General features: G+C 51.5%; 1 protein-coding gene across 21 annotated transcripts in view; it reads left to right on the plus strand.

The window, feature by feature from the left end:
* Positions 1 to 15,923, plus strand: part of ANK1 (ankyrin 1) — a 217,477-nt gene that overhangs the window by 170,201 nt on the left and 31,353 nt on the right. For 12 of the 21 annotated variants that reach the window (XM_086703618.1, XM_086703622.1, XM_086703620.1 and 9 more), the window contains 13 exons: positions 608 to 705; positions 806 to 1,030; positions 2,311 to 2,465; positions 2,768 to 2,979; positions 3,562 to 3,766; positions 4,089 to 4,185; positions 4,440 to 4,668; positions 5,840 to 5,965; positions 6,085 to 6,204; positions 7,469 to 7,547; positions 7,827 to 7,901; positions 9,665 to 9,796; positions 10,624 to 10,770. In XM_086703618.1, the coding sequence (XP_086559744.1) occupies positions 608 to 705; positions 806 to 1,030; positions 2,311 to 2,465; positions 2,768 to 2,979; positions 3,562 to 3,766; positions 4,089 to 4,185; positions 4,440 to 4,668; positions 5,840 to 5,965; positions 6,085 to 6,204; positions 7,469 to 7,547; positions 7,827 to 7,901; positions 9,665 to 9,796; positions 10,624 to 10,770 (1,900 nt within the window). Of the gene's footprint in view, positions 1 to 607; positions 706 to 805; positions 1,031 to 2,310; positions 2,466 to 2,767; positions 2,980 to 3,561; positions 3,767 to 4,088; positions 4,186 to 4,439; positions 4,669 to 5,839; positions 5,966 to 6,084; positions 6,205 to 7,468; positions 7,548 to 7,826; positions 7,902 to 9,664; positions 9,797 to 10,623; positions 10,771 to 13,065; positions 13,147 to 15,923 lie in introns of all 21 variants that reach the window. The other 9 variants (XM_086703610.1, XM_086703617.1, XM_086703607.1 and 6 more) reach the window with 1 other exon arrangement.

Here is a 15,923-nt window from a genome sequence, read left to right on the forward strand (position 1 = left end):
GAGCAAGAGGGGACTTGGGAGTAAACCCAGATTCAGACCCTGCTGGCTTTCATGGGTGCTTGTGATATGCAACGCCCCATGGGAGGCAGCCCCATGGCTCCGCAGCTATAGTGTCACTGAGGGGCAAGGACCATCCCTTTTGCAGATGAGGAAGGAAGTCCCCCAAGGTTAGGGTGTGCCCCGTTCACCTCCTGTACCTCAGATACCCGCAGGACGAGTCGCTGGCCCAGAGCTAAGCAGCTAGTAGGTGATGGTGTAGGGTTCCAGTACCAAGTCTGCGAAAACTGAACTCCCTAGAGCAGAGGTTTCACACTGGAGAGGGGCTGGAGGAAAGAGCAGGTAGGTCTGCAGTTTGTGCGGTGGATGTTGGACCTAAAAGGAGCCAAGGAGCAGCCATGATGGTAGGAAGAAGTCTATGCCTCCTTTTAGACTCCAGAAAAGCCTTGTCCAGAAAGGGTCAGTAGTGAGTGTGCAGGATTTGGGTTGCTTGCTTTCTGGCAACGAGATGCTCCTGAGCCTCCCCAGCCCAGAACGACACCAACCTGGCCAAGACTAGCTCCTGTGGCCCAGGAAGTGCTGGGACAATTGGCCTTTCTCTCCTCCTCAGGCGTCTAAGGAGTATGATGAAGACTCACTCATCCCCAGCAGCCCGGCCACAGAGACCTCAGACAACATCAGCCCGGTGGCCAGCCCTGTCCACACAGGGTGAGTGACCCCGTGACTCACGGGTTATGGGCGTGAGTCTCACTCTCCCTGTCTCAGAGAAGGCATATAGAAGCCCAACATGGATCTGCCTGTGCCTTAGGTTTTTGGTGAGCTTCATGGTGGATGCCCGGGGAGGCTCCATGAGGGGGAGCCGTCACAATGGCCTGAGGGTGGTGATCCCGCCCCGGACATGTGCCGCCCCTACTCGTATCACCTGCCGCCTGGTCAAGCCCCAGAAGCTGAGCACGCCGCCCCCACTGGCCGAGGAGGAGGGCCTTGCCAGCAGGATCATCGCGCTGGGACCCACCGGGGCCCAGTTCTTAAGGTGAGAAGTCACTCACATGGGATGCGACACATGTCCTTAACCTGCCCCTGCCCCTGCCTCTGCCCCTGCCCCTGCTGGTCCGTCGCTGCCACCTCAGCATCAACCACCCAGAACCACTCCAGCCACAGGGAAGAGGAAATGCCAAGTCCCAGAGCCCCATGCAATCTTGTTTGTCTGCTGTCCTGACAGAGTAACAGAACCAGGAACTTTTAGTCCCTGTCTCCCAGATACACTGAGGAGTCCACAGCCCCAGGGTGGAGCTTACTCCTCTCAAATCTTGTATGATACTAGAGAAGGGGACTGAAAAGACTGGGCTGGCTACCTTGGGGCCTTCAAGGGCTGAATTATTTAAGCTTTAAGATGGTATTTCTAAAAGACAGCCCTACAGCATTGCCCCCAAGGACAAGATTAGTGGGCTTGAGAGTGAAGCAGAGTGGGGTTCTACCTGAGCTTTGTTGGGACAGGTGTGTCCAGGGAGGCCCGGCCTTCTTGCCTTTGTCCCCTGCCTGTCCCCACCTCTGAGCTTCCATCCACCCCTGGAAAGCAGCCTGCAGAGTGCTTTTGTGTTGCTTTTCCTTTTTTTTTTTTTTTTTAATTTTTTAACATTTATTCATTTTTGAGAGACAGAGAGAGATGGAGCATGAGTGGGGGAGGGGCAGAGAGAGAGGAAGACAGAATCCGAAGCAGGCTCCAGGCTCTGAGCTGTCAGCACAGAGCCCAATGTGGGGCTTGAACTCACGAACCGCAAGATCATGACCTGAGCTGAAGTCGGACGCTCAACCGACTGAGCCACCCAGGCGCCCCGATTTTCCTTTTTAAATGTAGTCATCAAAGCCTCCCTCTGAAGGAAGTGGCTTTATCACCATTGGATAGAGGAGAAAGCTAAGGCTTGGTCCCCTGCCTAGGGATATCTAGGAATGGCTGGCGGGTTCTCGGGATCAGGTCCAAGGGCTGGGTTACTCAGCTGAGCGTCCACTACATGGCCATGGCAGGAGATCCCCCTGTGAGGTGAGATTGGGTACTGTGCTTACTGTTCCTCCGGGGCCTGGCAGTGAGTGAGGGACGCTCGGAGCGTCTCAGGAACTCAAGGAGGGTCTGTTCCCCATCCGGACCTGCCCCAAGGTGGGGCCTCGCTCTGGCTGCAGGATCCCATCTTTCTCCAAGCAGGGACCGACTGCCCCCCCTTTCCCTGTTCTTTCCTTCCTGTGCACAGCCACCTGCCCACAGGCACCCACACCCACATCTACACACCTTGCCCACCATCTGCTCTGTCCCCTCAGCCCTGTGATCGTGGAGATCCCCCACTTTGCCTCCCAAGGCCGTGGGGACCGTGAACTCGTGGTGCTGCGCAGTGAAAACGGCTCCGTGTGGAAGGAACACAAGAGCCGCTATGGAGAAAGCTACCTGGATCAGATCCTCAACGGGATGGACGAAGGTAACTGAGCCCCAGGGATCCCAGAGCAGGGTGCCCTCCTTCTGGAAGGTGGGACTTGAGCTGGCAATTTTGGGGTGGGTTGTTAGGACCACCTGGAGTTTGGGAAGGCCAGAGAGACCGGGGATGGCCCCATCAGGTCCAGTCCCAGGTGCCTGGGGCACCTGAGGGGTGCTGCTAGGTGCCTGGGGAGGGGACAAACATCGGGAGCCAGGGATGAGAAGGTTCTGGGGACACAGTGGTTGAGCCTGCATCTGGCACGACGGCATGACCGGGGCGGGTGGCATCGTGCCATGTGATTACAGAGCTGGGGAGTCTGGAGGAGCTGGAGAAGAAGAGGGTCTGCCGCATCATCACCACCGACTTCCCCTTGTACTTCGTGATCATGTCACGGCTCTGCCAGGACTATGACACCATCGGCCCTGAAGGGGGCTTTCTGAAGAGCAAGCTGGTCCCCCTGGTGCAGGCAACGTTCCCAGAAAACGCTGTCACCAAGAGAGTGAAGCTGGCTCTGCAGGTGACACAGCCCTCCCTCCTTACCAGTTGCCCCCCACCCTGCCATCCAACTCAGAGTTTATGGAAGGTGGGAGGAATTCAAGGCCCCCAGGAAGACTTCCCCAGCACATCCCCCACTTTTGTCCAATGCCTTAAAATCCCAGTTAGAGATGTGACCTTAAAGCTCAGAAGTCGGGTGAGTGGGGTAGGGCAGGCGCTCCCTGGTAAGTTGCAGAAAGCCCCAGATTACGCATTAAACCACGATGCCAGCATGCTCGCATGCTTGACGTGAGAGAATTCCATGGGGCATCCTGGAGAGGTAACTAATGGTGAGCAAGGGTGGTGCCATCCACGGAATGGGAGCAGCAGGAGAGGGGGAGAAAGGGCTCCGGAAAGAGAGCTGAGCAGTGATATCAGCCCCAGGATGGGCTCCATGCCCAGCAAAACAGATCTGTGTGGTGCAACAGCGGAAGGACCGCTGCACCCCCTGGGAGCCTTTGCCCTCTGTATAAACAGCCTGCTCTCCCTCTGGGGATGTGCTGGCCCTCATGAACAAGTCCCCCCTGCTGCTGGAGGCTCAGTGCCTACCTTTGCTACCTTGCAGGCCCAGCCTGTACCAGATGAGCTTGTCACCAAACTCCTGGGCAACCAGGCCACGTTCAGCCCCATCGTCACCGTGGAGCCACGCCGCCGGAAGTTCTATCGCCCCATTGGCCTTCGGATCCCACTCCCTCCTTCCTGGACGGACAACCCGAGGGACAGCGGGGAGGGGGACACCACCAGTCTGCGCCTACTCTGCAGTGTCACTGGTGAGAGGTGCCCCTGTCCCATCTTCTGGGCAGCAGCAGTTCCTTCTGGCCACATGAAGGAGAGACAGAAGGGGAAGCCGGCCATCACCTTGCTTCGGCTTCCCTAGGCGATGTGCTCTTTGAAGGGAGGGAGGGGCAGTCCGTCTGACTAGAGCCTCCATGGAATAGCTCGAGGAGGGGGAGGGCGTGAGAGAAGAGATGTGCTCAGGGCCACACAGATGTGCCCATCTCTGCCCTTTCATGCTCAGCCCTTGGCAGCTCGGCAAGCCGTGTGTGTGCCACCTGAACACTGTCCCCCAGCCCACCTGTGTTCCTGTTGCAGGAGGAACAGACCAAGCCCAGTGGGAAGACATAACGGGGACGACCAAGCTCGTGTATGCCAACGAGTGTGCCGCCTTCACCACCAACGTCTCTGCCAGGTGAGCCCAGAAACCCCGGGCCCTGCACCGAGTGGTCAGCGCTGCCCTGATCATGGCTTATCCCCAGGCCTTGACCTGCCCACCCCGTGCTTAGGGCCCCCCGTTTCCCCTTTCCACACAGAAGCCCCCACCCTGACCACCAGGCTTTCTAGAGCAGCCATCCCCATGGCTTATGGGCTCCTTCTGTTTGCACAGACGTGAAGCGCTCCATCTGGCCCATAGAAACGTGCTTATAATCAGCCCTCTCTTTTTAGGTTTTGGCTGTCAGACTGTCCTCGCACTGCTGAAGCTGTGAACTTCGCCACCCTGCTGTACAAGGAGCTCACTGCGGTGCCCTACATGGCCAAGTTCGTCATTTTTGCCAAGATGAATGACCCCCGGGAAGGGCGTCTGCGCTGCTACTGCATGACAGACGATAAAGTGGACAAGACCCTGGAGCAGCATGAGAACTTCATTGAGGTGGCTCGGAGCAGGGACATAGAGGTACCGTGGCTGGATGTAGTGTGAAAGTGCTTGACTAGCATCATCTCCCTTGATCCTCATACCCGCGTGTGCTTTTATCATCCCCAGTTTACAGATGTGGGCACTGAGGCTGAGAGAGGTTAAGTAGTCTGCCCAAGGTCACATGACTAAGTAGAGGGTAGAGAAAAGATTTGTCCAAGTAGTCTGACACCAGAGCCTACAGTTTTACCCACTATGCCAGGGTTCTGGGAACGCCCCGATGCGGCAGGGAGGGCGGCTGGACAAATGAGGTGAGGAACAGGGACTAGATTTGAACCTATTACTGACCCTAGGAGACTCATCATGTTAAGACAAGTAAGAAGCCAGGACCTTTCCAAAAGTCTGGCCTTGGAGTTTGTTCTGAGCCTTCTTGGGGGGCTGAGGGCCCAGAAGGAAAAGCACAAGGCCGGAACTATGGAGCCCTACCCCTAATCCTGATTCAAGGACAAACTAGACAAAGGACTTACTCTCTTTGGGCCTCAATTTCCTTACCTATCAAATGGGGTCATGATAACTTCTCAGTCGAAAGCATTATATACACAATAGGGATTCTTATAATAATGGGTGAGATTATGCTATAACATGGTCCTTCCAACACTTCTCATAAACTAAACGTTGCAGAACAAGTGTGAAAAGAGATTCAGCTTTTGGGGGGAAGCCATATTTTGATACTTCAGTGGAGTTCTAGAGTACTCTGATAGCAACCCTGATCAGCCACCCAGGGATAGGTAAAGATTCCTGCTTGTTGTAAAATCCTCTGAAGTAAGGGGGCACCTGGGTGGCTCAGTTGGTTGAGTGTCCAACTTTGGGTCAGGTCATGATCTCGCAGTCCATGAGTTCGATCCCCACGTCGGGCTCTGTGCTGACAGCTCAGAGCCTGGACCCTGCTTCGGATTCTGTGTCTCTCTGCCCCTCCCCCGCTCATGCTCTGTCTCTCTCTCTCTCTCTCTCTCTCTCTCTCTCTCAAAAATAAATAAACATTTAAAAAAATTCCTCTGATGTAAGGAAGCATGCCTCCCTCATTTCAGCCTTGGGAACAAAGCCTTTTTCAAAACAAATGGCGGGTTGTTTCTCATGCTGCAGAATGAGTATGATCTGGCAAAGAGATGACCAAAGCTGAAGGCAGGACATGACATTTGCTTTTCTCCTACAGGTTTTGGAAGGAATGCCCCTTTTCGCGGAACTCTTTGGGAACCTGGTGCCCGTCAAAAAAGCTGCCCAGCAACGGAGTTTCCTCTTCCAGTCGTTTCGGGAGAACCGTTTGGCCATACCTGTAAAGGTGCCAATCTCTCCTCTGGGTCTACAAGGTTCTGGGAGGCAGAAGTCTCTAAGCCAACCAGCCTGGTGGCCTCTGGAACAGCACCCCCCCGAATCTTGCTTTTGTGTGATTGAATTTAGGTGAGGGACAGCAGTCGAGAACCAGCAGGGTCCTTGTCATTTCTGCGCAAGGCGATGAAGTATGAGGACACCCAGCACATTCTCTGTCACCTGAACATCACCATGCCCCCCTGTACCAAGGTGAGCTGCCCTCCGATGAGGACCCTCGCCAGAGATGGGGTTCCCTGAGGAGGTCCCGAAACAGACGCAAGGTCGCGTGCTTCCCAAGGACCTCTTACCATCACAAAGCAGCCTTTGAAGGCTCTTTGCCGTCTTCTGGACAGTTGACGGTGGCCTGGCAGGGAGAGTGTGCCCTGGCCCTTTCTGCAAAGCTAGGACCAGATGCCAGTGTCAGACAGTGGTCTGCATGTTCTTACTGTGGGCCTTGAGCCCTCTAGGATGTTCCTTCTTGAAGGCTAGAAGGAGCCCAAAAGATGTCTACCTGAGCACCCCTCGTCTGAGCTCTCTGAGGCTTAGAACTGGGTGTCACATTGCTCAAGGTGACCCAGCTGTTTGATAGGCTTTTTCAGGCCTCCTTTTCATATACTTGCTTATCTTCCCCAGGGTGCCAGGCCCTCAGAGAAGGGAGCCCTGGTGTCTCAGCCACTGCAAACACCCAGATTTTTGAGCTCAGCAAAAGCGTCTTGACCAAGTATGTTGATTTATCCATACCTGTAAGAGCATCCGAGTCACCACTGCGCAAGGGACTTTGGAGGGATCATATGTCTCCATGTTCTTGTTGGTGTCGTTTGGCTGCTGCCATCATTGTAATTGTCAGCCTTCCGTGCCCAACTAGGGAGAAAGCAAGGTTACATCCATATGTCGTGGCTCGATTTCTCTTTACTGTCTGGGGAGAGTATGAGTGCACTTCTCTTTCAAAAGAGGATTTCCTGCACCCAGAGCTAGCATCTGGGTGCTTCTCTGTAGGGCTGGAGTGCTAAGCCTCGGACTGGTGCCAAAAATAGGTCTTTTGAGTATAAAGGAACCCAGAAAGAAACACTGGTTTTTAAGTTCAAACCCCAGCTCCACCACTCATTAGCTGAGCTGCCTTGGGCAAGTTACTTAACCCCTCTAGGCCTCAGTGTCCTCATGAATGAGATGGGAATAGTAATTGTACCTGCCCAGGGGCTGTTGTGTGCATCAAACAGGGCCTGTCATGTGGTAAAGGCCACGTGAGCTTGCCATTACTATTAGTGATAAAGTGTGTGACTCTCATCACTCCCTCTGAACCCCCACCTCTTCGCACACATCTGCTCTTTGTGTTGCGGCTCCAGAGACACAGACCTACTTACTGTTGGCCGGGATTGGCGTCATGCCCACCCCATAGCCCCCGGGCTCCGAGCACCTTCCCACCAAGGGGGTAACCCCAAGCCCAAAGCACCCTTTCCTCATCTTTCTTCTGCAGGGGAGTGGAGCTGATGACAGGAAGAGGACGTTGACTCCCCTGGCCCTGAGATACAGCATTCTCAGCGAATCGTCACTGGGTATGAACCCCTTTGTGATATGTGCTCACTGCCTTCCCAGGAGGTTGTGGGTCACATCACTCCCCCTCACTCCTGCAAGAGCTCTGCGTTGATGTGATTTCCTTAGCTTGTTATGAGCACAGCATGCGGAGCCTTTGGCCCCGGTCCCCACGGAATGCTTGCAGGCCAGCATACAGAGGTCCGCCGGGGGCCAGAACATCCATCTGAGGTCATTTACCCACACCTGCCCATTCTGTGTCCTGCCAAGGCTGCTAAATGAAACCCGATGCTTCTCCCTAGGTTTTCTCAGTGGGACCGACCGAGCAGATATGAAGATGGCTATTATATCAGAGCACCTTGGCCTCAGCTGGGCGGGTAAGTTGGGGACTTGGGGGCAAAAGTCACCTTGCCAGTCTACACGTACCCCTCCAGCTTCTTGCCTCTACCTCTTCCTACTGTCCTCGGTGCATCTGATGTGTGATTGTCTTGTGCAAGTCTGTTGCCCAAGCAGTGCCTTTGGGTATACCCATGGAAAGTAAGCTCCCACCCTCCTCCATTCCTGCCCGGTTTTTCTTTTTTTTTCTGCCTGGGTTTACTTTATAAGAAAGAATTAACTTTTGAAATTACGAGAGACCTTAGAATTGATCTGGTTCACCTCATTTTACAGATGGGAAAATTGAGATCCAGCTGAATAGAGTGGCTCTAATTAGTGACAGAGCCCTGGAAAACCAGCCAACAAATAAGCCCAGAAACAAAAAACTATGTCTCTATGACTGCCTTTCTCTTCCTCCCTGTACTCACGTTGCCCTTTCTCAAAGGCTGAGGAAGGAAAGGAAGGAAAGGAAGGAAAGGCTGTTGAAGGAAAAGAAGGAAGAAAAGGAGATGGCTCAAAATTGTTCACTTGTAATCTCTGGCTGTACCTGAGGTCTACCAGAAGTCCCACAACAAAAGGGTAGATCACATCTGAAGTGACACTGTGTGTGGGAAAATACAAGTGAAAGCTCAAAATGCGTTTTATTCAGTCACAGGACCTATAACTTAACCACCCCCCGGCCTTGTTATGTTAGCTTTTATATGAATGGACTGCCTTTACTCAGTCACCCTGTGGAGAGGACTTCAGAGAAACTCAGAAGCCTTAGCAATAAGGCTTGCTGAAAGGCTCTGTGACAAAAATTTACAACAGAAATTCAGGAGCTGTTCGTTCTTAAGCCAAAAAAAAATGCCTACTGCTGCTTCTTGGGGTGTGTGTGTGTGTGTGTGTGTGTACCTGTGCATTCTGATCCTTACCATCACTGTCCCCTCTGGTCTTCCTCATCCTTGAAATTAGACTCTGAGGCTGTTCTCCCTTCCAAAGCACCTGTGAGAAATAACAATAAAAATCATGAGAGGGTGGGGCACCTGGGTGACTCAGTCGGTTGAGCGTCCGACTTCAGCTCAGGTCATGACCTCATGGTCCATGGGTTTGAGCCTTGTGTCAGGCTCTGTGCTGACAGTTCTGAGCCTGGAGCCTGCTTCGGATTCTGTGTCTCCCTCTCTCATGCCCCTCCCCCATTCATGCTCTGTCTCAGAAATAAACATTAAAAAAATAATAATAACGGGAGGGAGAAAGCTAACATTCTGTGTTATTGCCTTGCATTTAGATGGGAGCTTATATTTTCATTTTAAATGTAATTAGTGCCTTTCCCTGAAGAAACGTAAATACAGAAAAGCATTCCCGTGATAACTGCTTCCTGGTGGAAAGTTAGTGGCACAGACAGCACTGGAGTGGGCGTCCGCAGGCTCAGCCTGCTCCTGGCTCTGGCCTTAGCTTGTGCCATGACCTTGCATAAGCGTTAACCTTGCTGAGAGGCTCAGCCTTGTCATCTAATAATATGTGAATTGACGAAAGAAAGGAAAGATATTCCTTCATTCGTTCATTCAATACCAATTTTTTGAGCATTCCTATCCCTGCCCTATTTTCTGGATGTCGGAAGATGTAGGTGTCTGTGTTCCCCTAGTTGCTTCCTGGTAAGAAGGAATACCAAAACCCAGGGGACACTGTTCCTTGATTCCCGGTACTCCCTGCCAGATGCAAGGCACAGCACCTGCTGGGGGGATCGGAGGCGGGCTCACACCCAGTCTTGCTTCTCTGCCTGCAGAGCTGGCTCGGGAGCTTCAGTTCAGCGTGGAAGACATCAACAGGATCCGTGTGGAAAACCCCAACTCCTTGCTGGAGCAGAGTGCAGCCTTGTTGAATCTCTGGGTCACCCGCGAAGGCAAAAACGCAAAGAGTCAGTACCGTTAAGCTAAGGAAGCGTCCTCTGTCCAAAGCCCATGCAGGACCTCCCCTTCACCGGAGCCTTTCTGCCTTCCAGCTCCAGTTGCTGTCTTTGCCTTGCAGCCAATCCCTTTTGCTGTCTCTGTCTCTCTGCCCCTCACACACACACCTGTCAGGGTCCTGGGGTCCTCGGGGAGTCCTATCATAAGAGGATAGGATGGTCTTGGCCTTGGCCTTTTTCCCATCCCCTGAATAAGACAAGAGCCACACCAGAACGAGATGACAGCACAGGTGTAAGGTGTGTGACTTCTCACTGAGTTTCTCAAACAAATGAGGACTGTCCTCTCAGAACGGAGCAAATCCTGCCTGATGCAGGAACATCTTTTCCTCCAACCTGGAGGGAAGACCCGTCACCCTGTTTTCAGCCCTTTCTCAACTAAATTCCCATACTCAGAAACACTAAGAGGAAATTGGGTGTCTGCATTTGGATCTCAAATCAACTGGTGAGGACCAAGGATCTCAAAAGGACAGTATCCTCTTCTCCTCACTCTCATTTCTTGCAGAATTCCTCTCAGATTACAAAAAAAACAGTCTTCCCATGCTTTGCAGTTGACCACCCTTAGGGTTTGGAAAAGATCTGTCAAAGGATAACAAAAGCTTCCCTCCCACCCCCCCCCCCCCCCAGAGGCAGGTAGTTTTGATTCTGACAAAGGAGGGGTGCTGAGAAAACAAATCATCCCCCACTTCCCTCCCTTCTCTACACCCCACAACATTCCCACACTGTCTATGAGGATTGGAGCCCCCTTGGCCAGCACCCCTTCTTCCCTTCTCCCCCTGCAGTGGATAATCTGTATGCAGCCCTGCGCAACATTGACCGGAGTGAGATCGTGAACATGCTGGAGGGCTCGGGCAGACAGAGCCGCAATCTGAAACCCGACCGGAGACACAGGGACCGGGACTACTCTTCGTCACCCTCCCAGATGAATGGTGAGTGTCTCCTGGAAGGAGGTGGGGCTGCGCTGGGCGCCACCTTCCAGGCACCAGCACAGGACACTTCGTGAAACCATCTTTCCCTTTGGTGGGAGGTTTGGTCTCCTCGAACTCCCTCCCTGGTGGTGCTGAGAGCAGAGGCAAGCAAGAGAGACGGGAGCACTCCTGTGCAGAGGGGCTCCCGGATGCTCTCCTAGGCTCCAGGCTCCTGCTGCAGTCCAGGGAAGAGCTGGAGTCACCGCTGCATGTTGCAGAGGCTCTCCATGGTTCTGTGCCACCAGTGGCCCCACCTCTTGGGGCCTGTGTCCCCATCTGTAAAACAGTCAGTGGTAGAGAAGCAAAGGGCATGGAGATTCTGGCCCAAGATCTGATGTGGTGAAGCTGGCAGGTGTTTTAGAAGTCCTATGAGGCTAAGTGAGCTTCTTTCCTTTGAGTCTAGTCTCTCTGTTTCTCTCCCTCCCTTTTTTCTCACCCCATCTCTTTCCTCTCATCCTTTTTAATGCGCTTCAGCATGGCACAGACCCCCAGTGTGACCAGGCCCTAGGGGAGGAAGCCCGGAGGCCCCTGACCTTTGCCCCAGTACCCACACAGCAGCCTCCTGTGCACCAGTGTCCTTGCAGCAGCAGTGAAATTAGCCACCTGCATGAAGGAGAGGGGATTGGGGGTCCCCCACCCCTTCCCCCTCACCTGCCCTCTCTCCAGCCACTGGGCACAGAAACAGCAGAGGCCCCGCTCTTTGGAGCTAATCCTCTTCTTTAGAGTCAGCAGGTTAGATCAGATTCCCAAGATTCCTTACAGACCTTGAAGAAACAATTTTAAGTCTATGAACTTTCTTCTTGTGGTGCCTAAATATGTCACCCTAGGCGGTGACATCGCGCTGTCTGTGCTTCCCAAGCGGCTAGTTTACTGGCCATCCCTGGCCACACACTCACGTGCACGCTGGGCAGGTGCCCGTGGCACGGGGGGGGGGGGGGGGGGGGACCTGCCATGAGCCGGTAAGTTCTAGGTCAGTCTGGGCAGGGGGCCTCCTTTTGCCAGGTGGGGCCTGTGCATGCCAAGCCCCTTACACGTTTCTCTCTCCCGTGTCCTGTGTCTCCTGAAACATGCTGGGTGCAGGGCTCCTCTGTTGATCACGTCCTGTCATCTTTCTCTTCTGCCTCTGACCTCACCTGGACCTCTAGTCCGCTCATTCTCTCGCACTGCCTATCTCCACTGTCTCCACCTCGGCCGGGTGTTCAGGAGCCGTCCGCCTCCACAGATGCATGTCGTGAAAGACTTCTAGCCCTTCCTCCCCACCAGTCTCATGGCCGTGTGCGAGGGCGTGTGTGTGCGCGTGCACGAGGGCCTGCGAGTGCCTGAGGAGTTGTCTCTCACTCTTCAGACCTGGCATAAAGGCTTCAAGGCCGTGGTCCCCTCCCATGTCCCTTGGGGACCTGGCCGGAGCCTTGCGGGGACTGCTGAGGAGACCAGCTCCCTTTCACAGAGGGAGAAAGGGAGGGCAGTTGAGGAAATGCTGAAAGCTTCAGGAAATCCAAGTGACAAAATGCGTCTCCTTTTCTCTGTGATATCTGATCACTTGGTTGGGTTTCTTAATATTACCAGTGCTGTTTCTATCAAGTCAAATCTGCAAGTTTTTGTTTCTCTGTGCCCCAGTTATGTACCTAGAGGACACAGGCCCGTAGAATTACACGAGTATAAACAAGGAAGTTATGACCATTAAAAATACGTTAAGAAGGTGGATCCCCCGTTAAGTGTTCTTACTGCAGTTAAAAAAAAGAATCTCCCACTGGCCACAGGACTTACAACTCCAGTCAGGCCTAGAGAGCCCAATGCCTAACCAGAGTTCAGAATCCCTCTGTGGGACTGACTGGGTCTCTACATGCTCTGTGACAGGTGAAAGGGGCTCTGTTTTAGTTGGTCTGCTCATTTAGCAAGTACTTTTTGAGCACCTACCACAGGCCAGGCGCTGGTCTAGGCAAGGGAGATAAATCAGTTCTCAAGCACACACACACAAAAATCTCCCTTAACGCCCTGCCCTCGTGGAACTTACCTTCTGTTTGGAGAGTCAAGCAACTGCATAACTTGTGAGGGAAACATCTAAAGTGCTAGCAGGGGGAGGGAGCAGGAGCAGAGGTCAGAGGGCAACAGGAGGCCAGTTCTTACAGGCTACCCTAAGGACATTGGGTTTACTGGTAGCAAGCCGGAGAGCCACTGGAGGCTCTGGAGGGAAAGAGTAACATAAAGTAACTTAAGTTTTCAAAGGATTCCTCTCCCTGCTTTGTTGATTTTTAGACCGTCACAAACTGAATGCTTCTGTGCTTCCTGGCTTCTCTGTGTGGCCCTGTCACCCCTTCAGAGAACCCCCTCCAACAGGTCTGCTGATGAACACAGGCTGTGTGCCCTGCGTGCATGCTCCCCATCATGGCCCAAGCAGACACTCGTTAGCAGATGCCTAGCTCAGTCTACTCTTCCTTTTCTGGCACTAGAATTGGCTTCTATGTGTTTATTCTGCCCTCTTCTCTGTCCTGGGAAGACGGTTCTGGCCTGGAAAGGAGCAGGAGGGACGAAAGGTAGAAGGGTAGGGAGGCAATAGCCTTCCATGGTTCCTCCAGTGTTCTCCTGGGCAGGGGCCCATGCTGGCTTGTCTGGGTGCCTGCTCGGCCCTCTGCACTGACGTCACAGCTGTACCTGGCCTTCTCTGCACCTGACCTCGCTTCTCTGCTTCTCTGAGCCTCCTGATGAAGCCATGGGGACGAAGGACAGTGCTTGAGTGCTCTGTGCTGTCAGGGAAACAGAAACTTGAGGTCTGTTTTCCTTCCTTCTTGACTCTTCCTGCCATATACACCTGGCTGGCCTGGTCAGAGCATAAGGGGGCTTAAGTTCAAAGGCCAGTTTTCTTCCCCTACACAAGAGGGAACTGCCCTGGGCCCTTGGGTAATATACGTAAAGAAAAAAATTGCCTATAAAGCAAAAAAAAAAAAAAAAAAAAAAAAAGAATGAATGAATGAATGAATGAATGAATGAATGAATGAAAAAGATGTTTCTAAAAGAGAAATCAGATTTCTCATATAAAAGGAAAAATGGACATCTCACATCCACACTTGTCAGGTCCATTGGTTTGATAAATTGGACACATAGTAATGTCTTCTTAGAAAGAAAATGTGTTTTACTTCTGTCAGCTCCTAATCACAACTAGTGAGTATGGCTTTTGTCTGAGGCCAGGTTGGCTGCCCCTCCTTGTCTAGCTGGCTACTAACATTAAACTATGAGGGTGATCATTATGTCTTGGTTAGCAGAGACCCAGCAGGATAACCTGAGATGGAGACTTAGGGAGGAACTGCTGGCCTGTGCTCTGCCCCAAAGCAGTATGTATAGTTGCCTCTTACCTGATTTCCCCAAAATGCAACTCTGGAGAGGAGAGCTCTAGACTGAAGGGTGGGCTGGTGGCTCCCATGTGGCAGAGCCACGTGTGACTGTGAGAAAGACAGGCACTTCTAAAATTCAACTAGGGGACACAGCAGACCTTATTATAGTCTGATCCATCCCAGATCTTGTGAGATAATCCTCATGATGATGTGCTCAGGCCTTATGAACATTGTTCTGACTTAATAGTAATCACCACTGGCACTGAGTATGACCATCTATGGTCTCAGATCCAAGCTTGTGAGGATGTGGATAGATCAGTGGGTGTCCTCTGGAGACTGAGAGGGAGAAGCAAGGCATACACCCTAAACATTATTACTAGAGGAGAGGCCCCAGAATAAAGAAAAGGCAGGAAGTCCTGGGAGCAGATGTGCATGCGTTTTCTTCGTGGACACATTTCATTTGTGTGACATTCCATGAAGTGACCACCATGGAAGTTTTAAGGAGGATAAGTCCCAAAGGATACCCAAGAATGAGCCTCCAGTATTCTGTGGCCAGTAGAGCTACCCTCTCCTGGTCCTTATCAGGTCTTACTGAGATTCCCAAAAGTTACAGAATACTCACTTGGCTATTATTGAGGGGCTATTTAAGATGCATTCCACTTCTGGGGTACCTGGCTGGCTCAATCAGTGGAGTGTGTGACTCTTGATCTCGGGGTCATGATTTCAAGCCCCACCGAGGGTGCTGAGATTACTTAAATGAATTTTTAAAAAAGAGGATGCATTCCACTGCTGGCCAAAATGAGGTATTAAGGACTGAATATACCCTCCTGCTTAAAACAGCCAAAAAAAAAAAAAAAAAAGGGCCAAATATAGGAAATAATGGTTTTCAAGACTTTAGACACAGTAAACAAAAGGCAGTGATCTATGGGACCTAGGAAATAATTGAGGAAAACTCTGTAATTGCTAGTTTCTAGGTCATGACATAGGGCAGAGAAATCCAAGAAGTTTCCCTGGGTTGAGGAGACGTTGAGAATCCAGAGAGAAAGGAGCAGCTAGAGTTGCCAAGATATATATACAGTGCCAGAGAAAACATAGCTGCTTGAAGAATCCTGGAGCTCTTCAGAGGATCCCCTGCAAGTTTTGGTTGAGTATTAATCAGCTATTCCCGACAGTCAGATGGATCATTCAGAAACATTGCATAGGAAACAAAAAAGGGCCTTACCTGGAAATGGAGAGTAACTAGTCCTACATTGATCAATGCTCCACCCCTATCTAATCAACCTTGAAAGCAAACCTCAAAAGGATCAGACTGTTTCCAAGTTACTTAACTGCATAACAGAACAAAGCTCAAGAATGTTTATAGGAATACAGAAATATCCAACACCCACCAAGGTAAAATTTACAATGTCTGACATCCAGTTAAAGATTACCAGACATACAGAGAGACAGGAAAGTGTGACCTGTAATAAAGAGAAAATCAATTGACACTAACTCTAAACTGAAACAGATGTTAGAATTAGCATACAAGAATGTTAAAACAGTTATTATAACTGTATTTAAGGTGTCCAAAAAGTTAAGGAGAGACAGAAAATATTTTTAAAAGATTCAAACCAGTCTTCTAGAGATGAAACTATAATGTGTAGGATGAAAAATACACTGAATGAGATTTGACGTTACAGAAGAAAAGATTAAGGAATCTGACAACATAGCAATAAAAACTCTTCAAAATGAAACACAGAAAGAAAAGAATTTTTTTTTTAATCTTTATTTTTGAGAGAAAGAGAC

The sequence above is a fragment of the Puma concolor genome, chromosome B1, assembly GCF_028749965.1.
Source record: "Puma concolor isolate L17-30 chromosome B1, mPumCon1.1.hap2, whole genome shotgun sequence".
NCBI lineage: Eukaryota > Metazoa > Chordata > Mammalia > Carnivora > Felidae > Puma > Puma concolor.